The 25,640-nt window shown below is 42.5% G+C and overlaps 2 protein-coding genes across 5 annotated transcripts; both read left to right on the forward strand.

Moving 5' to 3' along the window:
* The first annotated feature begins 1,496 nt into the window (after positions 1-1,496).
* anxa1a (annexin A1a) lies at positions 1,497-6,423 on the forward strand. Of its 2 annotated transcripts, XM_061768600.1 has the most exons (12): positions 1,497-1,627; positions 2,148-2,232; positions 2,864-2,954; positions 3,307-3,401; positions 3,832-3,945; positions 4,177-4,267; positions 4,535-4,614; positions 5,244-5,388; positions 5,456-5,551; positions 5,631-5,689; positions 5,761-5,883; positions 5,997-6,423. In XM_061768600.1, the coding sequence occupies exons 2-12, from the start codon at positions 2,173-2,175 to the stop codon at positions 6,054-6,056; spliced, it is 1,014 nt and encodes a 337-aa protein (XP_061624584.1). In that variant the 5' UTR covers positions 1,497-1,627; positions 2,148-2,172; the 3' UTR covers positions 6,057-6,423. The 2 variants fall into 2 exon arrangements, with proteins under 2 accessions (XP_061624584.1, XP_061624582.1); XM_061768598.1 differs by lacking the exon at positions 2,148-2,232 and having other exon boundaries at positions 1,535-1,627.
* Positions 6,424-7,039: 616 nt separating this feature from the next.
* On the forward strand, positions 7,040-24,974 carry mfsd3 (major facilitator superfamily domain containing 3). Of its 3 annotated transcripts, none has more exons than XM_061768601.1 (7): positions 7,040-7,367; positions 7,747-8,520; positions 16,668-16,815; positions 19,148-19,248; positions 20,504-20,659; positions 20,800-20,909; positions 22,739-24,974. In XM_061768601.1, the coding sequence occupies exons 2-7, from the start codon at positions 7,821-7,823 to the stop codon at positions 22,943-22,945; spliced, it is 1,422 nt and encodes a 473-aa protein (XP_061624585.1). In that variant the 5' UTR covers positions 7,040-7,367; positions 7,747-7,820; the 3' UTR covers positions 22,946-24,974. The 3 variants fall into 3 exon arrangements, with proteins under 3 accessions (XP_061624585.1, XP_061624586.1, XP_061624587.1); XM_061768602.1 differs by having other exon boundaries at positions 7,040-7,257; XM_061768603.1 differs by lacking the exon at positions 20,504-20,659 and having other exon boundaries at positions 7,045-7,367.
* The last annotated feature ends 666 nt before the right edge of the window (positions 24,975-25,640 follow it).

Raw genomic sequence — 25,640 nt, forward strand, 5'->3', positions numbered from 1 at the left:
CGAGCAAGATTTGATCGGGTTCTCCGAGCGGGGAACCAAACTCTCCACAGTCTTTAAATATTAAACCCCCCCCCCCCCCCCCAAGATGGAGTTTCACTCTGTAGCAGCACAAATTGTGCTCGTAAGAGGACGCCCCAAATAGTCATCAGGTTACCCGTGAGTATGCTAGCAGCGCCACCTCACTCGCAGGCATTGTTATCATACATGATAATATAACGGCATAATAAAAACACCATTTTTTTAAACATTTCAATCCAGTTAATGATGTACGTGTGTGACTGATGGTCAAGTTGTATTTTTTTGATGTGCGGAGTAAGACCATTTTTACTAGTTGGCAAGTGCTTATTGTCCCCCTCTGCACATCAGGGTGTGTAATGTTTGTCAGTCAACATCGTGATGACTCTGAAAGGACACAGTCATCACTGTGTGTTAAGCACAGTCATCAGTGATGAGCTAATCTGGCCTGTTGGGACATCATCGACATCTGGGGAGCGTCAGGAAGCTACTAGTGCATGACACATGCCTACTAGTTTGGGCTAGTAGTGCTACCAGTGCAGCACAAAGGTTTACTGGCAAGGTTTTCTCGTAGGCCTACTAGTAAGAGAAAAGTAGCCCTAGTATTAGAATTGTTTTTTATTAGTAAGACAGTCGTTCTACTAGTAGTAATATAATTTAGTAAAACCAAAAAATAAATTAGTAACAAGTAAAATAATAATATATTCAAAAATACAGATAAAAAACAATAAATAAAAATAAATACAGTCATGGCGAAAAACCTTTGCATGCCTGGGGTGACTCTATTGTCTATTATATATATATATATATATATATTTTTTTAATTTATGAAAAGAAATACTCTCAATATTCTGTTATTTTGCAAATAGAAATAATGATGGTAATCCTAAAACATGAACATTTTAGTCTGATTTAATGTCAGAGAGTCTGGGGGGAGGAAAGCGTTTGTCTTTTTATCTTTTTTATCTTTTTTATTTTTAAGTTCTGACTGTATTTGCTGTTTCTGCTGCACGCGCCTCGGCCTCTGGGGAGCTGTGTGGTGCGATGCCTTTTATTTTATTTTATTATTCTTTTTTTTTATGATCGTGACAAGCCAAAATCCAAACCACGATTACATTCCGATGAATCGCCGATTGCGCGGAATTGTTTTACCAGATAGAGGATAAAGACCGTTTTAGTCCAGCACGGATATCGGACAAACGGCTTTCCATACTACACCGTTTACTACCATCTACTACTACTACATGTATTTTTTTTTTCTATAGTACTGTATATCAAAATTTTTAATGATATCTCCAGAAAAGTATATACAGAGTAAAATATAGTATAAGCACATTTACTTTGTTTGTGTTTCAAGTAGTACCTGAATACAAAGAGTACATGTACAATAGACGAGTGTTTCTCTCCCATCAAGATGACGTCGTTCTGTTTTCTTCTGTTCCACGTTGGCTGCAGCTCAGGATTGCAGGCAGGCGAGGAGGGAGGGGAGCGATGGGCCGGGCTCGCCTCGAGGTGGAGTTTGCCACGACTATAAATGCAATCCCTCTGCTCGTCTAGCGCCCCCTGCAAAGCTCACTCCCACCTCAACGTCTCTCTCCTTCACAGCCACACGGTAAGTCCCGTTGCTGACATCAACAATCTCAAGAATGTTGTCCTGCTTCTCTCTCGGGCATTTAAAACGCTTTCTGCTCGCCGCAAATGCATGAAAGTTCTCTTCTCCCTCTGTGCCGTCGGTGCGGGTGTGGCCGGAAAGGCGCCACTTTTGTGCTCTTACGCGTTCATGAGCTCATGAGCTCGTGTGTGTATAATGCATGAAGAATGCGATCGATCCGAAGAGGCCGCAACTTCCGTCCGTGTTGGTGGTGAGCGTGGGTGTGGCCGGGCGGCCTCCACAACGTTGCCATCATGGAAAACTACCATCATATAATCAACATCCACCTACTGGACACGACCCAAAGCTTATGCTCACATATGTGGGGAAGGCACTTTTTAAATTGGGATTGTTTTGGAAATATTGCCTTTCAATGCAGTTTTCCCATTTTTTACAAATGATCCTACAGACGGTTGTTTCCTATATGTCCCCCCCCCCCCCCCCCAAAAGATTGACTCTCTTGTGTGTCCTCACTCGGCAGAGTCGTGCCGCCCGCCAGCCTCGCCATGTCTTTCATCCGGGAGTTCATGATGCAGACAGTCTATCTGGGCATGCCCGATGAGTCAGTAAGTTGCTAAGGCCAACCGCCGTGTTTCTTCCCCTTTTTTCCCTTCCTGTGGTATGCTCGGGTGGAAAGTATTTCCTGGCAGAGTTTAGAGAAAAGGAAAGAGGAGGGAACACAAAAAGATAGCGAGAAGAAGAACGAATGAGTGGAAAGTTTCAAAGTTTAGCTACAGAAGGGCGGGTCGGGGTTGAAAAATGAGAGAGTATGGCTAATTATTGCCTAAGACAAAAAGGATCATGGTGACTATAGATTCTTTTCACTCCTCCAAACTAAGAAAATGAGCATTTCTGTGTCTTGTGAGTGTGTGACTCAACAGAGGAGGAATTTGAGCCCCTCCCTATCTAAACTCAACAAACAGTAGAAGGTTGCTCACCATTCCCCTGCTTAAAGGTTATCCGGCATCATTGTGTTGCGTTCCACACTCGTTCAGTACATGGGTGGGAACGAAAAGGCATCTTTTACCATGACGGTTAATATGGATGTATTTTGATCATCATTGACAAAATGAGCTTGCTTCTGAATAAAGATGAATATGGGAGAGAGAGAGAAAATGTGCCCTCGTGCACACCGCTGGATGAAAGTTAATATTTACCAGAAACTACCACTAAACACCAATCTGTGCTGCATCTCAGGTCTTAAAGAACGAGGGCACAGTGAAGGCAGCACCCAACTTCAGCTCCAGCGGCGATGCGGCCGTCTTGGACCAGGCCATCAAGGCTAAAGGTGATCTCCAAATTCATAGGGCCTCTGAGGAAGGCTTGGCCAACTTGTCGGGTCATACAGTACAAATTGTGCCATCTTGCAGAAAAAAAAGGGGGCTCCCTTTTGTTTCTAGAACTCAGCACCTCCTGCTGGTAGACGTGTAACACGTCCGACTTTCCGCCTGGGCCGACGTCTATTCACGTTCGACCATTTTTCGTGCTCACGGCCACACAAATGCCGGAGACGCTCTCTCGCTATCACAATGAGTGAGCGCTCGGTCAACAGTTTCGAGTTTAAATGAAAGATGTCACTCAGATGCAGATTATAGCAGCAATTGTGGCTCTGTCTCACATGAACACGGTCATTCGTGCAGGTGTGGATGAGAACACCATCATTGAAATACTGGTGAAGAGGAGCAATGAGCAGAGGCAGCAAATTAAAGAAGCTTACCAGCAAGCCAGCGGAAAGGTACCAAAGGGTGATCGTTCACAATTTATGCACCGACGTGGGTACAGTAGACAAAAAGTCAACTCTAGCAATGTCACATTAGAATAACATAACTTAAGGGAAAGTCAAAAATAGTCCTCCAAATAATTGACTTGAGTGAGTATTCAGTGGGGGTGTGGGGGGGAGGGGGAGAAACAAACTCAACTATTAAGTAACTGGTGAATAAGTAATTCATTGTTTTTAAATGGGGGGGGGGGGGGGGGGGAAGAAAGATTACCCAAGAAATCATAGACACAAATAAAAGTAGCGAGCAGACTGTAGCTCAATGTAATGGATTCAAAGTAGCTTACATAAAACTTTACCGAAGTCAATATAGTGCATTACAAAAGTATGGAAAGTACTCCAAACATTATAATTGTTCAGCATTTCTGGTTGTGTTGTTTCCCGGAAGCCTCTGGAGGCAGCACTGAAGAAGGCGTTGAAGGGAGATTTGGAGGAAGTGGTCATGGCTCTGCTGAAAACACCGGCCCAATACGATGCCCAGCAGCTGAAGCTGGCCATGAAGGTGCGTGTGCACATTGGCCCGCGGCCTTCCGGGAACTGCCGTTGTTGCCCTTTGGAGCTCAACACCGAGTCCGGTCATTTTGTTATAGAACTCCGCCCACTTCCACGTATTCATCCTGACTTGTCCCATCGGGATAATAAACCGTGTTGGGAAAAGCTGCTCGTAAAAAAAAACAAAAAAAAAAAAACGACTTCTGTATTCAACCCTTTTCTATTTGATCCCGTGTCTTAGGGTTTGGGAACTGACGAGGACACGCTGGTCGAGATTTTGGCCTCTCGAACCAACACGGAGATTTTGGAAATAAAGAAGGCCTACAAGGAAGGTGTGTGTAGCCAAATGTCAAGCAGCAACCTTCAATTTCATTCAGTAGGAAGCACTGTAGCCGGCCAACAAACTAACACAAATGACGATGCCCCACATTTTCTGAGTGACTTTATCGCTTTTCCTTGTCATTTTAGTGGAATATATGTAGAATATGGTCATTATAGCATTGTTCAAACTTGGAGGCAAAAGATGTTGCACTGTAAAGTATGGGAGAAAGTAGAAAGCCAATAAATACACTGACTGACTGTTTAAAACGTTTGTTAAGATTACAAAAAGGACCTGGAGGAAGACATCAGAAGTGACACCAGCGGAGAGTTCAGAAATGCACTCCTTTCACTCTGCAAGGTACAATATGTGTGTGATTCCATGTGCACGCGCTCTTTCTTTTGTTACAGGATGTTTGAGGCGGATTTTGTTCAGCCTTTCTTTCGCAGCTGCAGAATAGTCTGAATAGGTTAAGGCAACATACCACTCGCCCACTGGAGCTGCCACAATGACAGGCAGTCATTTAACGAAATCCCTCACATGCAAATATTTGCCCAGCAACGTTCACGACGGGGAACATTAATAGTGAACCCACCGAGTGATATACTGTAAAACCAGAAACAAAAGAAACAAAATATCATGAATCAGCATGAATCATAGTTCTTTGCTAAACCCAACGATAGCCTTTATCCTAAGCGCCTCAAAACTGGGAAAGAATTGGAAACAAACATTGCGCTAGCGCTACAGGATCTGCGCAGTGACATAACAAAACATAAAGAAGCTTCCCAGAGGTGGTTACAATGCATAACGTGACGACTGCTGTTCAATATGCTTTAAGTTACCATAATGCAATGACATTTCAGTTAAAACAATGACATCAAACCAGCAGAATAGCGTTACGACACCTTGTCTTATCCTTTTGAGTTCATTTTGACAAGACGCTTTGCTTTGAAGAATGCCGATCTCAGCGTAATGTTTCTGTGTGGCAGGCCAACCGCACAGAGGGAGTGTGCGAACAGCTGATTGACAGCGACGCCAGGTCTCTGTATGAGGCCGGAGAGGGGAGGAGAGGCAAAGACTGCTCCGTTTTCATTGAAATCCTCACTGTCAGGAGCGCCGCTCATCTCCGTGAAGGTCAGCTAGCTCGCTGCCCTCTTCTGTGGTGTCTGCTCTCCTAATGCGTGTCTCTCTTATTTTTCAGTGTTTCAGAGGTACTCAAAGTACAGCAAAGTGGACGTGGCCAAAGCAATTGACCTGGAGATGAAGGGTGATATTGAGAATTGCCTAACAGCAGTAGGTAAAGGCACAATCTCACGCTCAAGCACGGTTACCTTTATACATTTGTCATGAATGTAATTTACTGTAAATCATTCTAGTCAAGTGTGCTGGGAGCAGGCCTGCTTTCTTTGCTGAGAAGCTCTACTTGGCCATGAAGGTGTCGTATGCACAGAGTGCTACCACATGTAGGAGTTTGCACCATCTTCACTCTTGACTTTTCCCTTTCAGGGATCCGGAACGCGCAAAAACATCCTTACCCGTACCATGGTGAGCCGTGCCGAAAAAGACTTGAAACCAATCAAGGCGGAGTACAAGAAGAAATACGGCAAAACACTCTACCAGGACATTCTGGTGAGAAAACAGGGACTAAAGCGACACATGTCACTATCTGAACATACTTACTATGTTGTTCATAAAAGGCAGTACAGGAGTTTCAATATTCAAACACTGATTTCTTTTTCCAGGACGACACTAAAGGAGACTACGAGAAGATCCTGCTTGCTCTGTGCGGGAGTGAGAACTGATTTCTCATTTCCTGACGATGACAAGGTCATGCAACTGAAGGCTCGCCTCCAAGTCCAGCTGTGTAAAATAACGCTGTCGTGACATAGCAACAAATAATAACAGCAGTGAGAAAAGATTTATGCCAAATCAGCATTGCCTCAGCAGATATGTTTAGAAAAAATATGAATTCTAAACCCAAAACACTTTTTGAGATAGTCAAAAAATGTGTTGTCTGGACAGTTAGAGCGTGACAGAACAGGCGCTTGAAAGAAAAGAGTCCATTATTGCAAAACTGCAACCAAAATATCCTCCTCATGTGACAATTATACTGTATACCGGTGCAACCGAAGGAGCTTCTGCAAATAAAAGTGTTTTTTTTTTTTTAAATATGTGAGTTGTCTTTCTTTCTAACCTCACATCAACTGTCAGTCAGGAATCTAGAGAACACACACACACACACACACACCAAAAAAATAACACTTATAAGAAATAACGGCACGGTGGATGACTTGGTTAGCACATCCGTCTCACAGTTCAGAGATCATGGTTCAAATACCATCCAAAGTACTGCCGTATATTTATATTAAAAAAAGTCAGCTGTTAATAATAATAATCCATATAGCACCTTTAAAAACACTTGTTTACACAGTGCTGTTGACAGACAGTATAGCGTACATAAAACACAATAACACAATAAGTTCGTCATGCGCATATAAAACCACCAACAACAACAGATTGGGAAACCCAGGCCATGCAAGAACCCACTAGACTCAAGAGGGCTGATGAAGGATGATAAATATAAGTAGACTTTAAAACACGAGAAAAGCAAAGTTGAAAAAAATAATGGTAATAATAGTAATAGTAATTCTGCTATTAATACTAATAAGAATACTAATAGTAACTAAAAAAAAGTTAAATAAGTACAAAGTTAGAAGAGGGAAATATGACCTCATAAAAAAAAAAAAAAAAGTCTGTTTTTAAGTTTTTCAGAAGATTTCACCGATGTCGCATTGTGTTTTCTCAGTACATTATAGCATTTTAATGTAGGGATTAGTTACGGGCATCACACTTATCAGTTATGTATTAGTTCTGAGTTCGTATCAGGGTTGCCACATTTGGTCAACTGCCGTCCTCGCTTGACATGAGCAGAAGGGGGTGATTGTGACTTTCCGACGTGGCAACCTCGTCCACCACCAATGTAAACATCCCAAGCGCAGAGCGGTGAGTTTAGCTAGCGCTCGGCTAACCAACTTTCATGTCCTCAGTATGTAGTAAGATTGATCCACTCTCAGCAATTTAACCAACAAAAACTCCCAGATAAGATTACAAAGGTGATGTGTGTGTTGTAAATCCATTGGCTTGACTGACGGAGCATGCCAGCTAAGCGTTGCAAAGGAAATGTCACATCGAAGGAATTAGCAAGCTAGCGTTCACAATTAAAACGGCCAAAAAAAAAAAAAAAATGCCAACCGGCGCTAAAGTAGATTTTAAGGAAACGGCATAACGTGACGTCAATGTTTCACACGCTGCTGGGCACGCGTGGTTATTATATTATATATGGCTAATGTTAGTGATATTCCTGCTGACCGGCCGGTGTTGGGTCAAATCCAGTTGGACTTGAGCATCCCACTACCTTCAAGACTGTATGATGGCTCAACGAAAATGCCAGCGTCATTAACCATGCATGTCATACGACTCCTACCATTTCAGGTCATTTCCGTCTGCTCCTAAACGATGACGACAACAACCTGACCAATGGACCGCTGCACGTTCGGAGCTAGATCATGAATAACAAACTAGTCTTCTTGGGCCTGCTGTACTTTGTCCAAGGCATCCCCTACGGCCTCCAGTCTTCCCTGCTTCCTGTCTACCTGCGTGGAGCTGGCCATTCCCTGACACGGATTGGCTTCACCAAGATGCTCTATTTCCCATGGGTCCTCAAGGTGCTTTGGGCCCCTTTGGTGGACAGGATCGGCACCAAGCGGCGTTGGCTGGTGGCAACAGTGTCTGGACTGGCGCTGACATGTCTCACCAGTTCTGCTTTGGCTCCAGAGATGCACATCTGGGGAGTTGCGGGAACCCTGCTCGCCATGAACACCCTGGCCTCTGTTCAAGATATTGCAGTGGATGGAGCGGCAGTGGGGCTGTTGAAAGGTCGCGGGGAGCTCGGGCTGGGTAACACAGCCCAGGTCGTGGGCTATAAAGCCGGCTCGGTGTTCGCTGGAGGCGGGCTGCTGGCTGTGATCGACGTGGCCGGGTGGAGCTGGATGTTTATGCTGCTCGCGTTCGTGTACGCGGGCGTGGCCCTGTTTGTGTGGGGGGCCCCTGTGTTGGATGATGAGCCTGCGAGGGGCCAACAGGCAGATGGCAGCAGAAGAGGAGGACAGGGAGTTGATGCTTTGATGCCTTGGAGAGTGTGGAGGAAGCTGCTGGCTGTCCCAGGCACCGCTTGGACAGTCCTCTATGTGCTCACGTACAAATTGGGTGAGTCTGATGTAGAAACAAGCACGTGCGTACATATGGATGACAGGTGTCAAACTCAAGTCCCGGGGCGCAGATGTGGCCTGCAACATCCTTTTATGTGGCACGCTAGAGCAAATCCTGTGCATCTTTTGTAGAATCTGGATCTACACTATATCAGACTGAGATGTGTTTCTGATATTTGTCTTATAACATGCAAAATATTAGAAACTGCTCAGTACTACTGTCAAATTTTTAAACATTCTGAAATTAATGTTTGACACTAGTATCAATCGCAACTTGATTATCTATTGCGATGCCTCTTGGATGGAATGTGCATGTCACATGACACCAAAAAAGTGTGTCAGAGTACACATTTTTGTTTTTTAACTCAAGCACTTTGGCCGAACTATGACGTGTAGTAGTCTATTTTGTCTTTTTGTATTACTTTTTTTTTTCATAAGTCGTCTGCGTGTATGGCTCAAGCCCACCGCTAGATGTCCCCGTTGGCGTGTCTGTGAAGAGGGAGTTCTGTCACATCACAGGCAAAAGTAGTCATTTGTTAAAAGTACTGACTAGAAGGAGCCGCCGAAGTGGTCAGGAGTTTACATCGGGATATATACATTTAAATGCACAGAATATATTTTCAAAGTTAAACAATACCTGAAGTAAAACCATACTTCATTGAATTTATGTAAATACTTGGAGGTTGTTGTCAGCAACATAGTTCTGGAGGGAAATTATATAAAAAGCCGTTTATGACCATTTCTGTGAGTGTGTGTGGGTGAGAGAGTTTATGTCTATAAGTTTGGTAGCAAAGGGGGATTATGGAAGGATTAGATGGTCTTTGTGTCTTCAAAACTGAGAGGATATAGCGTATCATTCAAACGTGTGTTTGCATGTGGGTGGTGGAAATGTAATTGTCGGTGCCATTTGCATAGCATTCACTTGTACATGTGTGAGAATGCATAGTCCTTTTGTTTTGAAGTCGTATGTGTGTTTTTGAGAGAGTGTTCCGTAATCGGATGAGCCCCAACAGACGACACTACTAGACAGAATATGAGGGCTGGCTGGAGCCCCTAATCTGTCTAGGGAGCAAACCCCCACCCTGCAGCACTCTCTCTGTCTCACGAGCTCATGGATGCACTCAGCCGGTTCTAATTTACGTGTTTTCATCATTGCGACCTTGCATTGCTGTTCTATTGACACCCCTATCACTTGTTTGCATTTCCTGTAACTGAACCCTAAATATTTCTCCCTTTTGCATTGCTTTGTAATGGCTTAGGCTTCAGTGTTTCAATGTAATTTCCAGCGGGAAACCGTTTTTTTTCTCGTTGTAGCGGTGTGGGCGTATGTTTGTGTGGGACCGGTGATCTCCCAGTCTGAACACAAACCCCTCACCCCCCCCCCCCCCGATGGTCTTTGTTGAGACACAAATACGAGCTTGTACCCCTTTTTCTCATCTCTTCCTAATGAACTCTTTGAGTTGGATTGCATTGAATGCAGCTCAGCTCTGAAGTGTAACCTCCTGGCCGCCAGTGACTGCAGGCGTGATGTGTGCATGTGGGAGCTCCCGTGATCTTTTTTGATATGACAATCTCAAGTCTTAATCATACTAAAGTCACAGCATGGGGTGTTGATTCACCGGTAACTTGATTTCTTACTTAACAGCTTAATGCTTGGTTTTGCCGAATCAGCTAAAATGTCTTCAACAAAACCCTAATGGGAATGCCGTTGCAGTTCTTGGCACTCAACCTAGGCTCATCGTCACTGTTATAACATCTGTGGTTAGCGAGTCGCTGACGTGATGTGGAGATGCTGTTTGTTTGAGAATTGTCCAGGTGAATCATGAAGGAGAAAAATAAAACAAATCGTACTCTCGAAAGAAAAAAAAAACTTAAATGTGGGAGTGAGCCAGAAGATGGCTGTGGGGGAGGAGAGGAACTTATGGCGACAGGAGGATATTTTCCAGAGGGGAAACGGACTCGCGGGGATGGGAGACTGATGGGAGGGATGAATTAATGAACAAGCACCAAATGGTGCACTGAGAGGGAACAAAAAAGAACAAAATGAGCATACAAATAAAACACATTTGGCCATGTAGAAACCTACTGTGTTGGGGCATGCCATCCTTTCTTCATTAACCATATGGAATAAAAATAGTGTCTCTTTGTGGCACAAGAAAAGTACAGTTCAATTAATTTCCTTGAGTTGGTGTCATGCTTGCGTGTTGGCACTACCCTGTTCTTCAAGGCCTGCTCCTCCATGTTTTTCCCGCGATCGCATTTTAAAGAGGCAGTGTTTAATAGAAAGTTCAAGCAAATGTTATCGATTACTTTTTCCTGGGCAATTGGTCACAAAGTAAATGCATACATTTCCACCTTTGGGCCCTGAAGGACATAAGGTCAATTGGTCACGCCTACTTGCCATCATCACTCACGGCTGAGCGCCATCATGGTGGGCTTAATAGTTTCACTTGATTAAGAGAAGTTGACAATGTTTTCGTTGCTTGTTTCGTGTTGTGAAATATAGTCCGACAATGTGTGACAAAATACTTGACACACACTAGCGAAGAGCATATTTTCCCATGTTTTTCAGCCCTAGAGGACCTCTGTACACATCGGGATTCCACGTGTCTTTATGCGGAAACGTGCGTCGACAGACTCATCAGCACAAGATATTGTGCAAGTGATGTGCATGCACAGGTACTAAAGCATGTAGAATCCATGAACCTGTCTTTGTTTATGCAACTCTGAGAAGAGTGAGGGCTAATATTGTCGAGCAGAGTGACTGACTGTCTTCAGTGATCTCTGGAGCTCTGCCAGCTCTTTTGTCTAAGCTACAACATAGACATGAGGATTGACCTCACTGTCCCGGCCGACCTCTCACCCTCATCTCACCCTGATCCCGCCCTGATCCCTCTCTATACTACCACCCAACCCCCATGCATTACACATATACGCTATGCAGTACAAACACATGGGCACATATCATCTCATATCACACCACTTGGAATAAAGGTTTTTTTTTTTGTTTTGTTTTGTTTTTTGTAATCAGTGTTAGGTATGCAATGCAAGAGGTGTGGTGTTCTTTTGGTGATGAGCAGTATTGTGATTTTGGAATTATGGCCAACAAGTCAAACCTTGTTTTTAACTGGACCGTAATGCATTTTCTCACATGCGTTTGTGAGATTTCAAGTGTGTTTTTTGCAAAAAGCTTCAAGTCTTACTGTTGTGAAATAAGGCTAGAGTGAAGACACTGCGCTGTACGTATGCGTTCAATCATGGATTAATTTACAAATTAATTTTGAGGATAGTGGTACATTTTTGAGCATAACCGCATATGCTTTAATGTTTTTCCTTTTAATTTATTATTCATCATTAATTGTGACCTGAGCTGTCAGCTCCCCATTAGGGTCAAGGGTGAGCATTTCTGCACAGATCATTTCTGTTATGAACACCAATCGAACTAATCGCAGGCTGCGCACCACCTTTTGTATGCATCATTTATGTGTTATAAAACTGTTCTTTTATGGTTTGGTGACTGGTGAATGAGTATTGACTTTGTGCTTTCAAAATAAACTGCAGGGGGCAAAAAGGGGCTCAATAATATGTAATGCGCTCTAAATATTTGCTGAAGAAAATATGTCTGTTAGTTGAGCAGGCTCAACAAGCACAGCGGTTTCTAGGTTAAATGTCACTTTTGACGGCTACGGTGTTGAAGTGAACGCAGACAAAAAGGCTTCATTCCAATCCACAACAGTTCTATTACATTTTAAGTCACATTTATTCCTTCATTAAGACAATATTTGGACACCCAATAGCTATTTTACCTGCTGGGGCCATTTTATTTTATATAATTTAGTGCAAAATGGGAAGGAGTATTTGACAAAATTTCCTTGATTAAATATAGGGAAAATCAATGGTAGTTATTTATATGGGTATAAAGTTCTGTTTTTGTTATTTTTAGTATTCATTGTGTGTTCCCAAATAGATATCCTTATTTTGACAATTGTTTAAACTCATTTAAACATTATATGCGCTGCAATACAATTAGCATTGTAACAAGATTTCCCCCAAAATGGCCGCCGTCAGTCGAAATGCGAAGTCTGGTTGGGATGGCCACTTCATCCTGAGTACAATGCATCGAGAATTTTGAAAATTGGACGATGGGTTCCGGAGAGATTTTTTTTTTTGATTAACATTTCACAAAGATGCCAGTCATTTGTCATTTGGCGAATACCATATTCATCAAAAAAATCTCAACTATCAATTAACTAATTGGGTATTTAGCCTGTCCCTTGTGCCAAAACTGCACACACGAACCAGTCACAACATTAGGTACACACATATGGATTGGATTGAAAACGCCTCTCATTGTGATTGAGTGCAGTTATACATAAGTACAATTGTGACGAGTGGTGTCAAAAGAATGAAGATCCAATAAGCAGAAACAAAAAGCAATCTCACTGCTGAGATAAATGTCACAAAGCGTCTCAATAAACCGAAATGAACCTAAAAATAAAGGCGGGTGCCTTTTTCGGTGTGTCACTTCCGCTCTTAATATTAACTAGTTTTGTCTCTCTCAGTGTATTTTTTGTGGCGCCTGTCTCTAATGTAAACACAAACAGTAGAGTTTCTTTGAGCCTGACATCCTCCTCTGTTTCCTCTTCACTAACCTCGTAACAATGTCTGTGTTGTTGTGCCCCCCCCCCCCCCCCCCCCACCCCCACCCCGCTATCCCTCTGTCTCTAACTGTCTCCATCTCTGACTGCTCTCCTTTCTCTCCAGTCATATTTAACTCACATTTTGGGGAAATAAACGCGTCAATGATTGTCATTTCCTGCATGCGGCCCATTTTCTATCAGCTTCTCTTGTCCCCGCCCACCTATACTCATCATTTTCTCCGTTATTTCTTTCATTTCTCTCATTGTGACTGACTTTCTCTTGGTTTATTTCTTTGTTTTTTCCCCCTCATTTTTTTTTCTGTTGCAGCTCATTGATTCTGTCCCCCTTTCAAAGCCTTTTCCTTCGCCTCTGCTCTGTTTGTTTAATCTTTGCACATCTAATGAAATCCCTGCTGAAATGGACAATTGTTGCTTTGCGAATATTAATAGAAGGGAATAATCAAGCACGGTGGTGTTTGTCTGCATACGCCCCAACCCCCCTCTTTTAAAGAAATAATTACTTGAATGCAGGACTGTGCAAGTGCCGAGCGCTGAGCTCAACAACAGGCAAACATGCAGAGGAGCATGGGTAAACAACCCTGGCATCACGGGTACTACTGCTACTGATTTTCAAATCATGCATATTAGGATCTGGTATTTGCTTTATATTACAAAACTTGATACATTCCTCTCTTTTGTTTATTATTTCATCTTCGAATTAAACAGACCTAATAGTTCGAATAACAACCATGACGTGATATTTTTCCCAAAGTATTGACTTGGTGATTAATGTATGGCAATTAAAATTTCTGTGTTCAGTATGTCTCCATTGGTTTCACTTCACAAGACATGCACGTCTTTTGCCTACTACAGTAACATGGTGTGTTTCGTCCCTACAAGTGCATCTTGTTAGCTAATTATTATATTTTTTAATTTGTACATAGTAAACTGCCAGCAGGGAAACACGAGTGACAGAAGTGTAAGAAAGACACACGTTAGCAGCACAACAAATGCACAGATTTCGTTCTGCGCATTTCTTTTTGTTGGTTTGTCACGCCACCGTTAAGGCAGTGACACTCTCATTCTGTTCCTGCACTCTCGATCATTGGGAGCGTCTCAGGTTTTTTTTTTCTTTCTGTGCAGTCTGTTTCATCTGTCTCTCTCCCTCTTTCTCTATTTTTGTTTGTCTCCTGGCTGACTGAGTGAGCGAATCGTTGGTTGCGTTGTGCGTCTTTGACAGCAACCTGGGAGCCAAGCTGTCACTCACGCAGCTCCTTGGTCCCACTGTCTTTCTGAAGTCAGTCTCCATTAATATAATAATGGCGTGTAGTCGGCACCGCTGAATATTTTACTGTAATGTTCAGCAGAACATTACCCCCACACTCAACACCACACAGAAAGTCTGACTGCCTGACAGAAACTTTTTATTTTGACTGAAAGGTCTGTGTGATGTCTGTTTCATCTCGGAAGTTCTGGTGTTTTTGTTGTGTTTTCCTTTTTGTGCATTAGGAAAAGTGCTAGGCCCCCGTTTGATAGTGACAGAGGGTATTCTTTTTCTTGTCAGGCATCTATTATTGACACTTTCCAGGAATAGGCCAAGGTGCACCGCATGCCGATGTTCTGGATGCGATTCTGTAGTCATCTTCTCTTGCTTCTTTGTTCGGTCTTTCAGATTTAACAACTTGGAATAACATTCTCGTTGCAGCTGACTGATGGTTCTTGAAAGAAGTGATTTTCATGTTTACTGTACTTAAAACATGTTTAAATGTTGAAACACGTACTTATTAGATCTGAAATGGGGGACAGCAAGTCAAATTTAGTCTAGTTCTACATAAAGTAAAGCAAAAATGAAGTAATGCCAATCAAAGTTATTACAACGTTATTCGTCCATTACTCTGTTATTAACACTAATAGCCATAATATTATTACTGTTATCACTATTGATACACCTATTGTTAACAAATACTCAGGCTTTCCTCAAGCTCTCTCTCTCTCTCTCTCTCTCTCTCTCTCTCTCTCTCTCTCTCTCTCTCTCTCTCTCTCTCTCTCTCATGTCAGATTTTTTTTCTTGCCCAATGTGACATGTATTGGCTTTTTTTTTTCATGTCATTGTGAAGAGTACAATTCCGATTGTTTTCATATCCGATCCAGGCCTTTTTCATATGTTGATATCCGACTTATACGTCATCAAAAGGCGATGAACGTCACAGTTGTTTGACAAAACGGATATGCCATAAAAAGCAACGGCAGACGAAGGAGAAGAAAACAGTCAATGGTGAAAAGAAAATGCTTTAGAAGGGATAAATATAAGAAAATGTTTGCTCCAGTTGCACAAATTGCCACAAATGCATCACGGCGAGACCTACTCGAGGGGCCCTATTTGCTGCCATATTTACATGCACACTAACATGGCGCCTTCGCCTTGTGTGACGTCACAGACTCGTTTGTTTTTGTAAGGTGAACGACTACAGTGCATAAAAAGATCGGATTTAACAAAACATCTGAATTGGGCATCATGCCCTGCAGTGTGAAGGCCCTTAAACCGCGGCACATTTGGCTTGTTTTTTTTCCATCAGTCAAACTTTTTGGGTAGTAGTCTATCAGTGTGGCAACATTTGCTTGTTCATCCATCCATCCATCCATTTTCTGAGCCGCTTCTCCTCACTAGGGTCGCGGGCGTGCTGGAGCCTATCCCAGCTGTCATCGGGCAGGAGGCGGGGTACACCCTGAACTGGTTGCCAACCAATCGCAGGGCACATAGAAACAAACAACCATTCGCACTCACAGTCATGCCTACGGGCAATTTAGAGTCTCCAATTCATGCATGTTTTTGGGATGTGGGAGGAAACCGGAGTACCCGGAGAAAACCCACGCAGGCACGGGGAGAACATGCAAACTCCACACAGGCGGGGACGGGGATTGAACCCCGCACCTCAGAACTGTGAGGCTGACGCTCTAACCAGTCGGCCACCGTGCCGCCCATTTGCTTGTTCAGTTTTAGCTAATTAAGTCCAGAAATTGGTGATTTAAATTGGACTCGAATCCATTCATCTGACTTGAGTCCCCCACCTCAGATCAGTAACAATCAAAACAATTTTAAATGTACCAAATAAACCAGGTCTTAAAAAGTGTGCCTTCAACAATTGCGACGAAAATGGAGGTTTATTCAACCTGTCTAAAATTGAAAGCACAGAATCATCTTAATTCCCTTCTGCTTCACTTTTGCGTCTTCCCTCCTTAGTTGTAGGCTACTATGTGCAAGTCAGTGTTTTCTTAAAAAAAACAAAAAAAAAACTGCAATCTGCATGTGTAGCAAATGGCAGGCCACGTAGATTTCAGAGCCTTCAAAAAAAATGGTCAATATTTTTAACATCCCCTTTAGTGAGAAAGCTATGGCACGTGATACATTTGCCATGCATTTATCTGGTAGTCGGTTGAGTCAAAAATCAGCTTTTTAAATGTGTCCATCCTCAACATCCCCCACCCCAAATGACCTTGTGTGCAGGCGAGCAGGGTGCAGTCACCATGTTTCCCTTGTTTCTGCTGGATCACCACATGAGCGCCAGGGAGCTGGGCTTCTGGAACGGCGTCATCGCCATGGGCTTCTCCATCTGTGGCTCGTCACTGGGAGGCTTACTGCTCGCTCAGTTCAGGTAGCCTTCATCAGCATCAACGTGTCATTCTTAGCACCACCGCTAGCATGCCGCAATGCTCGTCTGTATTTTGCCTAAAGTGGACAAGCGCATCTTGCCTTTCATCTCAGGAAACACATTTATTGTAGCAATATTCAGTTATTCTCAATAGGTTGGTTTCAGTTTCATAATCAAATTTTATATGATCACTCTTTGTTGCATCGTTGCACTGCATTTTTGAGAAATAACTAATCCAAGCAGACAAAAATGTGCATTCAAGAGCAGTAATGCGGTGATAGTGATACAACAGCGATAGTGGTAGTCATGGCGATGTGCAGGGGTCCTGTAGCGCCTGTCAGAATCATCCTCTGCCTCATTCTGCTCTTACTCACTAAGTTTTTTCGTATACACAACTCACTCGGGTGCATGCTACCTGTTTCTCCTTATTTTCGATTACGCGCTCCTCTGTGTGTATGTATGCACGCGTGCTGGCTCAGTGTGTTCAGTAATTTAAGTAAACAAAGCCTTGTCGGAGAGCTCGGGGACCCCCCTCGTGTCTGCTGTGTGGTGTGAGAACAGCATGAGCAGCAAATCCATTACACGCATAAAGACGTGTGCAAATACACACAACTGTTGAATTTACAGATACAAACATCTTACAATTTCTAATTAGACTATCACAGGAGTTGTGTAAATTAGAGCAGACTGCTTTTAAACTTTCAATGTGACTTCTGTGGTGACAGATATGAAATTCATTGCTGCGGTTCATCATCGTTTTCTGTTTGCTTGCATGTTAAGCGGGATACACACATACCAACGATATGGCCAAATTTGAGAATGATCCCTTCTATATGATCTAAGTTAGCAAAGTTCCAATTCTCAGATGTCTCTGAACGATTCTCCTGAGCGATTACCATGTGGTGTGGAGTGTATTGGGAGTGATTTTTTTATTTCCGACGCGAGCTGCTCGGAGAAAGGTTGACGCAGGCAATCGCAAATGTTAAACCTGTTCCAATATTCACACTCGCAAGTGTGTGTTATGTGTCAACTCCGTGGTTGTGACGTGACACGAAATGACTCTTATGAAGCGAAGTGACGTTGCTGCTGTCGTCGAACACAAATGGAAACAAAACTTGTTGTGTTGAGTGTTTAAGTGTCTTCTAAGTCATTCTTCACAGTAGAAATGACAAGAATTTGCAACGGCAATGTAGTTAGCATATTTCTTCTTTTACAACTACTCTTTCATCTACTCCTTGGTATTTTCTGGCATCGCGCTCCCTGTCCCAGGTCAGTCTTAGTCCGACGACAGAAATCATTATGGGTGTTGGTCATCTTGAGTAGACCACAACAGTACAACCTTTGCGGTGTTGTGACTGAGGGACAACGACATGTCCGCTAACATTAACTGGAAGTAACACCAGAGAATCTAATTTTGTCTTTCTGAGAGAAATATTTCTGGAAAGCGTTTTTAATAGCGCCCCAAATTGGCTTTATATTACGAGACTTCACTGTGCACCTTTGGGTCACAAAATGCTGCAGACTGTTATGTTTCTTAAATGCAACCAAGATCTTCTTTAAGTCTTTATTTTTTTTAATACATACAATAATTTATTTTTTGCATGAATTTAGCTGGGATGTCAAACATACAGTGTTTAAAAGAAAACCGAAATTAAAAAGACAATGGTCTTCGCTGTTCAACCTTGTCATGGTTTTTAAAATCGATTTACACGGTCTTGTCACGGTGTCAGCTTGTCTCGGGCTCGCTCTTGCTCTTTGTGAGTTCTGGTCTCGGACGAGTCTTGGTCTCGGCTAGTCCGGTCTTAACATAAGCCAAGACAGAATAAATCAATAGACCGCAAACAAGGTCAGACAGGCCATACTGGAGTCTTCACTTTAGCTTGTTCTTCATGAAAATGTGATTTGGTCATCCTAAGGGGTTCTTTTTTCCTCTCTTACGTTTCCATTGTTTTTGTGCACACATACTGTTTCTTTGAGTGGCAGGTATCCCCTGAGTGATTGGCATTGTTAATCCTTGGTGTCAAAAAACAGTGTGGGTTCATGTGCTTGCGTGTTTGTGTGTGTATATTAACAGTGATTAATTATCTTCCCCATGCTGGGGTTCTCGTTAGCTTATTGATTACGTCATGAACTAAAACCACAGGGGGATGATTTTCTTGCTCTAACAGCGAATCAATTAGTGACTGGGGACTTGTTTACTTAAGCAGCCGAGTGTACGTTCTTGTGCATGCGTGTGTTTGTGTGCACACGCACGTGCATGCCCTTGTGTATGTGAGACATGAAAAAGCAAAACATTTTTTTCTGATCTCTGGATCCTTTATTTGTCCCTCCTTAGCATCGGTGCTCTGATGCGACGTGTTTTTGTCCTGCGAACCATCAGTATGGTCTTCCAGAGCTCCTTACTCACTGTGCTGGAACCATCAGCACTCATGAAAGGTGAGACTTTTATTGAAATGCAATAAAAAATGTTCAGCTTCTTTCGCCACTCTAGAATACACACGGCAGCAACAACGTGCAGTCTGATGTGATCCAAAATGACAGTCTGCCTTTATGAGAATAATAATCCTCAAATGTTAAATAAGACATCCATGTGCCACGGATGTGTCTGTAGTTTGAACGGGAGAATCTGCGTAATTCAAAAGTGTGTTCGGTCCAGGCGCTTAAAAAAAAAAAAAAAAAAAAAAAGGGCAAACAGGAGCATTGGGCCCTTAAAGAATTAACTGCTGAGTGTATATTTCAAACTCATGCTGCATTCTCTAAATTGGAACTAAAGTTGAATATTTTGGAATGAAACATTTGACGCAAGCATTAACCAACATGTTAATTCTTTCGTAGATGAGCACAGGCAACATCTGAACATTAACTACAGCAATAGTGCATTGTGTTGTCGTCTTTATATTTGATAAATGGATGAAATACAAGTGTTTGCGCTCATCGTGTCATCGCCTGAGTTCAGTCAGGTTGGCTGCCAGGACTGTGAACTGATATCAAGGTCCTTAACGTCCATGTTGTGTCATTCTCCAGTAGGTGTGGTTTATTAAAAAAGACACAAAAAAAAAGGCTGCAGTAAAAAGATGAACGTCATCAGACATACAATAGTTTTCTTTTGTTAAACTTATATGAATAAGCTAAAATACAGCATAATAGATTCATTTATTTTGTTCATGAATTTATGTTGTCTATTTAACAAAGTTTATTTTAGTGCTTACTTGAAACTACTACTTTTATTTCAAACTACTGTTCTTACTAATTCCTTTTAAGGCGACACAATGTAAAATATATCTGTTGGGCAAGCAGTCTAAAGCCAAATGATTGCAAAATAAAAGCCATCTAAATGATTCAAAGGATGTTGGTGTTCTTTCTCCAGAGAGCCATTCAGCGGTTATTGCTTGAATGACACGTGATTGAGTTGCACGGCCCCGTCTCGAAGCATTTGGGAATCAGATGAGCGCCATTCATCTGCGCCCGTTGTCTGTTCCCCATTTCGGGCCTCTCAGACTGAAGTGAAGCCCCCTCCTCTTTAAAGCCAAAACAAAAATATCAGGGAAAATGGAACCAGAAATAAAAGCAAATGGAAAAACATTCAGTTTCAGAATTTTCAATATTACATGATAACCTTCTACTTCCACGGCTCCAGTCTGATCGTTGCGTTGCGTGTGTGTGTGTGTGTGTGTGTCTCGTGTGATTGAAGAGTCTTATTGCGCACAAACTCTGGCAGCTCGAGTGAATAATTCAGCGTTCGCAGGAGCAGTGACAGATCAGCTCTGTGGTTCCTCTGTGTTTCTCACCGACACCTCCCTGCGTTTTTCCTCTGAGGATACACTACATGTGTTTTTGGGACAAGAAGGTGGGCGAGTGTCGGTAGTGAGAAGATACTTTTCGGTTGCACACTTTGAGTGCGACGAGAGGTGTCGTAGCAAGCACCGTCGGGCTAAAGATGATCCTTCTCTTGTTTCTTTGCGTCATGGTAATTGTTTTCTCCCTCAGGTATGGCCGTCTTGAGTATGAGCGTTCAACACTTCCTGGGCGGTCTGATCACCACACTCACCTTCACTACCATGATGCATTGCACTCAGAGGGCCGAGGAGAGCATTCAGGTAAGATGTCATATGTTATTGGAGAAGCCCCGACTGCTGTTACGCAACAATTTAAACACTTGTTTTTTTTTTCTTCAGTGTCGTAAGTGTGAGGTCATCTCCCTGTTGACATTTCGATGTCTCCTTTGATTTTTTTTGTTTTGTTTTTTTGCACTTTGCCCCCCGGATCTCAGTTTAATTGTATTGCTTTGGGATGTTCGATGACTTCCTGTTGTAAGAACCAAAGGGAGGCAGCCGGGCACTTCCTGCCCGACAGCAGCTCACCTAACACCATCTAGCCCACTGTCAGCCACTCTACCTGTCACTTCTCATCAGCTGTTTCCACCTGGAAAATTTCAAAAAAGACCCACTTTCTATTCAGTGCGTCCTTCCTCTTTGACACCCCCCCCCCCCCCCCTCCCCCTTTCCGTTTGGCCCCCCCTAAACCACCTCACTCTCTTTCTTTGTCATTCTCTGGTCCTTAAGTGCTCTCTTTTCCATTCGGACTTTTTCCTCTCCTCTTTCGTCTTCTCCTTTTTGACATAACTCCTTTTGTCCCCGTCGTAACTGGGCCATCATTGCCTGGAGGTGATCGTTGTTATAGCGCAGCCATTCACTCAGTCAATCTCAAGGTGACAAATTATCATTTTAATTGCCGGCAAGCGTAAAGTGCAGAAGAAAGGCAAAATTAAAAGGGGAAAAGAAAATCACAGGCTTTTTTGCTGACAAATATTTAAGGATTGTTTTGCCACTAGACCAAAAGGGAATCGACCCAAAGTTGTGATGATATGAACCATAGTATCATTTGAAAGGCTCTCATGACACACATGCTGTTTTTTGTTTTGTTTTGTTTGTAGCACACAGTAGAGGATAAGCATTAGCTGCTCATGTACGCGGCAAAGTTTGTAAGTGTTATTGAAGGTAGAGCTATCCAGTGACTGAAAGCTGATAGTGTGAGTGCTTCTTAACGATCCCCAGGAGAAATAAACCAAATCTGTGAAACAAGTTGCTCGGACTAAAGGAACTCCACTTAGATGTGGTCACACAGGCTCTTTGGTGTGCTCGGTCACTCTAAACTCACCATCCGAAGTCATTTCATTCGCCTCGTCCCGGGGTGTGATCTCCTTTAGAAGTGATGAAGTGATGACAGATGGAACTGCTCTTCTTTGGCTGAAGTGTATAAAAATGACAACAAAATAATATTCATACACCATTTACTGTAGACTTATGTGGCGGAAGATTTCAAGTGTCTTTAATGAAATACTGCTCACTATTTATTGGCATTCTGCCATTTATAAGTGTCATGCTGTGGTGACCTGCTAAATGCAGCGCTTTCGGGAAGAAAAGGAAGGAAAGCCGGGAGAGATTAGGTAACATCTTTCATTCGCACTCCGACCTGAAAGCCTCAAGGCTGGGATCAGAGCCTCTTCTTAGTTGTCTCCCATCCATCATCATGGGCCATGATCTCACACGCTTTCCTTGATGCATTTTCATCCATTGTTGCTCCCTTTTGTCATACTGTATGTCTCATAATCATATTACTAACAGCTTGAAATAAATGTCACATCTGCCATTGAAAAGTGTGTGTATGTGTATATATATATATATATACACACACACACACACAGTATAAACTACACTCAGACTGCAAATGACTTAAGACTGAATGACCAGCACCTCTGCTGGTTGCAGCCAAGCAGTGCAGTCTATTTTGTCCCAATTACTTCTACACGCAGTTAACCCACAACCAGTTTCGCAACAGATTATTCACTTTGCTTATCATGTATGCCCATCGCTACACATTGTATACATTTCATCACTCATCTTTACCCAATGCTATCCTATTTCAGGCGACTCACTACAGTTTCCTGGCCACTCTGGAAGTGTTGGGAAAGCTGATGTTCAGCGCTTTGGCCGGGGGTGTGGTGGATTGGTTCGGTTTCCAAGTGGCCTTCCTGTTCTTCCTCACCCTCTCTGCTGGAACAGCCCTGCACGTGTGGACGGCTACTTTTACCGGTGCTCTCAGGGAGCACCAACTCAAAGAGCAGCCCAAATGAATATCACGATCTGGGCTGTAAGATGTTAGGCGGCAAGTCCACACGTACACAGGTATTTCCACGCCGGTGTCAAAAAGATGCATGTCCACATACAATGTCCACACAAATGGATTTGCTGGCTGGGAAGTGCTACTTTGCAGGTAGACTAAAATAGTGCCAGAGAGTGCCCAAGAAGCGCATTGGTTGTATACCTGTGTTCGTGTGGACATTATTAGGAGCATGGAAAGTCTTAAAATAACTTTAGATTGGCTGCTAGTATTCAAACAACCATAATTACGCAATAGAAGCTTCATACTGTTACATCTAAAAGAAAGAAAATATCATATGGGCATATTTTGGGAGATGTCAGGTATGTAACAAAACACGATGAAATTAGAATTTTGAGAGAAATTCCTCTGCAAAAACTTTTGAGTTTGGTTTTCATTGAATATCTTAGAATTTGTGCGATAAAACCTTTAACATGAGCCAACCTGCTTGTGAGGAGCGTGATGGTTTTGTGTTAGGGGTGGCATGTAGTCCGACTACGCTCACTGTGCTGACAAGTGAGATCCAGCAAATTTCAACTGCAAAAAAAAAAGCAATATCACAACCCCTCCCTGAGACGCCCAATGTATGTACTCTATATGAATATATTTAATTCTCATGATAGTTATGGTTTACAATTTTAAGCAGGCAGCACGAGTCTACTACCTCGTTTCAACAACGTATGGTACGACACACAAAATGTGAACCCTGTTACCGTACTTTAGTCTCAAGTCGCAGACGCACAATATAAATCAACAAGTTGATTAGTTTTGTATAAGTTGTCTAGATGATGTTAAAAAGGAGCATTGCTTTTAGAAGCGTTCAGAAATTGTGCTGTATACTGTCTGCTCCATAAGTTTTCCTCCTGTAGCAAAGCTCAGCCTTACGTGCTGCATGGTGCCATCTTGTCTCAGTTTTCCGACTGAAAGAAATCAAACTTTACAATAAACCGCAATAAGCCTGTTCTCTGAAACTTGAAAGACTAATAACACATACATTATTTCTATTTGTCTGTGTTTAATTTAAAGAAATATGAGTGCACTGTAATATGCTGTATGTCCTATCACATATACTGTAACTATGGTACTGTATACAAGTAATCCTGTTCGAACTTAAAATATGAAGTGTTTTCCTCAGTAGTTTCGAAAACAAATGCAATTGAATGTATTATAGGAAAGTTAGTCTTAGCTATAGCCAGCATTGATTAAAACAGCCACATGCTTCTACAAGTATAAATCGAATTGACATCTACAAATGAGTATTAGGGCCACGCTGAAAAGAAATAGTATACATAGACATTGGCACAATTACAAGAGGAAATATTACAAGTAAAAAATATTATTAGAATATTAAGGGAAAACATGGTTTACCGTAGCGGAAACGTATTGCATTTTGTATCACAACCAGCAAAATACTCATTGCTTTGGCACATCTACTCTATAAGCAGTTTGATTTGAAATGAGCGTACAAACGTTTGTGTTTTATCGAACTACACAAACGGAAATCGCCTCATTTGTTCGCTCATAAACCTGAAGTGTTTTTAACAAATATTAACTAATATTATGGGCCGCACGTGAATGAGTGGTTAGCGCATCCGCAAGAGAGTTTTGAGGGTGGGGGTTTGGCCCGTGCCTGCGTGGGTTTCCTCCCACACTCCAAAAACAAGTGCGGTAGAGGTTTATTAATTGTTCTTAGATGCTGTTGGGGCAAGACAGCGGCTGCTGCCCTTAGTTTGTTTACGTGGAAATTCCGACTTTTTTCAAGTATCGTACAACAACTTTTATTACTGTAACTCTGACTTCTCATCAATCTCATACTTTACTTTTTCGATGTACTTTCTTTTCATTGTGGCCCTAATACGCCTTTGTCGATGCCACGCTTGAAACACTAATTACGGGTGTACTTCAATTATCATCCTCGGACTACAACACTTGTAGCAAAGCACATCTCGTATCTCAGCTACCATGAGATTTGCACTAAAAATAAAGCTGCTGGATGAATTGCAGTTTTGCAGTGTTTTGTGTGTTTCTGTTTCTCTTCTGATATTTGCCTGTTTTCAATCGCATCTTCTACCCTGGGGGGAGGGGTCCCTGGGCGGTTTTACAGGGTGAAGACTTGCTTTGAACATCCAGCGATGCTCGTAGCCACTCGTAGACACAAGACTATAGTCTCTCTGCAGTGTGGCTGAGTGAGGGCTACAAGACTGAATAGGTCCTGTGTGACAGTATCCACGTCCCATGCAGCTCTAATGACACAACAAATGCTATGAAGGGGGATTAGGCCGGCTTACGCGGCCCCTCAATGCACCTCCACTTTAGGCTTTCTCACCAAGCCTCATTATTCTGGAGTTGTGTTTGTAGAGCGGGATAGGTGATGCAGGAGGCCCCGAGAGCAAGGCCTCTGCAATGACGGGCTCGTATTTTGCGTTCTCAGTTATTATGTGTTTTGTGGCATTAAAATGATGTATAATTTCTGTATTATTTTATTAGTATAAGGATGAGGTTGAGTGATACATTTTGCACGGTGGAAGAAAGCTTGTGGGCATTGTACAATCAAAACAACAAAATCCACCTAAAGTTGCATTCACTGTAGTTTCCGTGAAGGGAATTGTGGTGTGTCCACTTTGGCCAAATATTTTTTTTTTCTCGTCTCTATTGTGAATTCCTGTGCA

This window comes from Phyllopteryx taeniolatus, chromosome 3 (assembly GCF_024500385.1).
Source record: "Phyllopteryx taeniolatus isolate TA_2022b chromosome 3, UOR_Ptae_1.2, whole genome shotgun sequence".
Taxonomy (NCBI): Eukaryota; Metazoa; Chordata; class Actinopteri; order Syngnathiformes; family Syngnathidae; genus Phyllopteryx; species Phyllopteryx taeniolatus.

Bases quoted from the DNA above. Each gene is read 5' to 3' on its own strand.
- anxa1a (XM_061768598.1), top strand. From the start codon at position 1,550: ATGCAATCCCTCTGCTCGTCTAGCGCCCCCTGCAAAGCTCACTCCCAC. The intron at 1,628-2,863 runs GTAAGTCCCGTT...GCTGCATCTCAG, and splicing joins CTCTCCTTCACAGCCACACG to GTCTTAAAGAACGAGGGCAC. The intron at 3,402-3,831 runs GTACCAAAGGGT...GTTTCCCGGAAG, and splicing joins ACCAGCAAGCCAGCGGAAAG to CCTCTGGAGGCAGCACTGAA.
- mfsd3 (XM_061768601.1), top strand. From the start codon at position 7,821: ATGAATAACAAACTAGTCTTCTTGGGCCTGCTGTACTTTGTCCAAGGC. The intron at 8,521-16,667 runs GTGAGTCTGATG...CCTTGTGTGCAG, and splicing joins TGTGCTCACGTACAAATTGG to GCGAGCAGGGTGCAGTCACC. The intron at 16,816-19,147 runs GTAGCCTTCATC...GTCCCTCCTTAG, and splicing joins TTACTGCTCGCTCAGTTCAG to CATCGGTGCTCTGATGCGAC.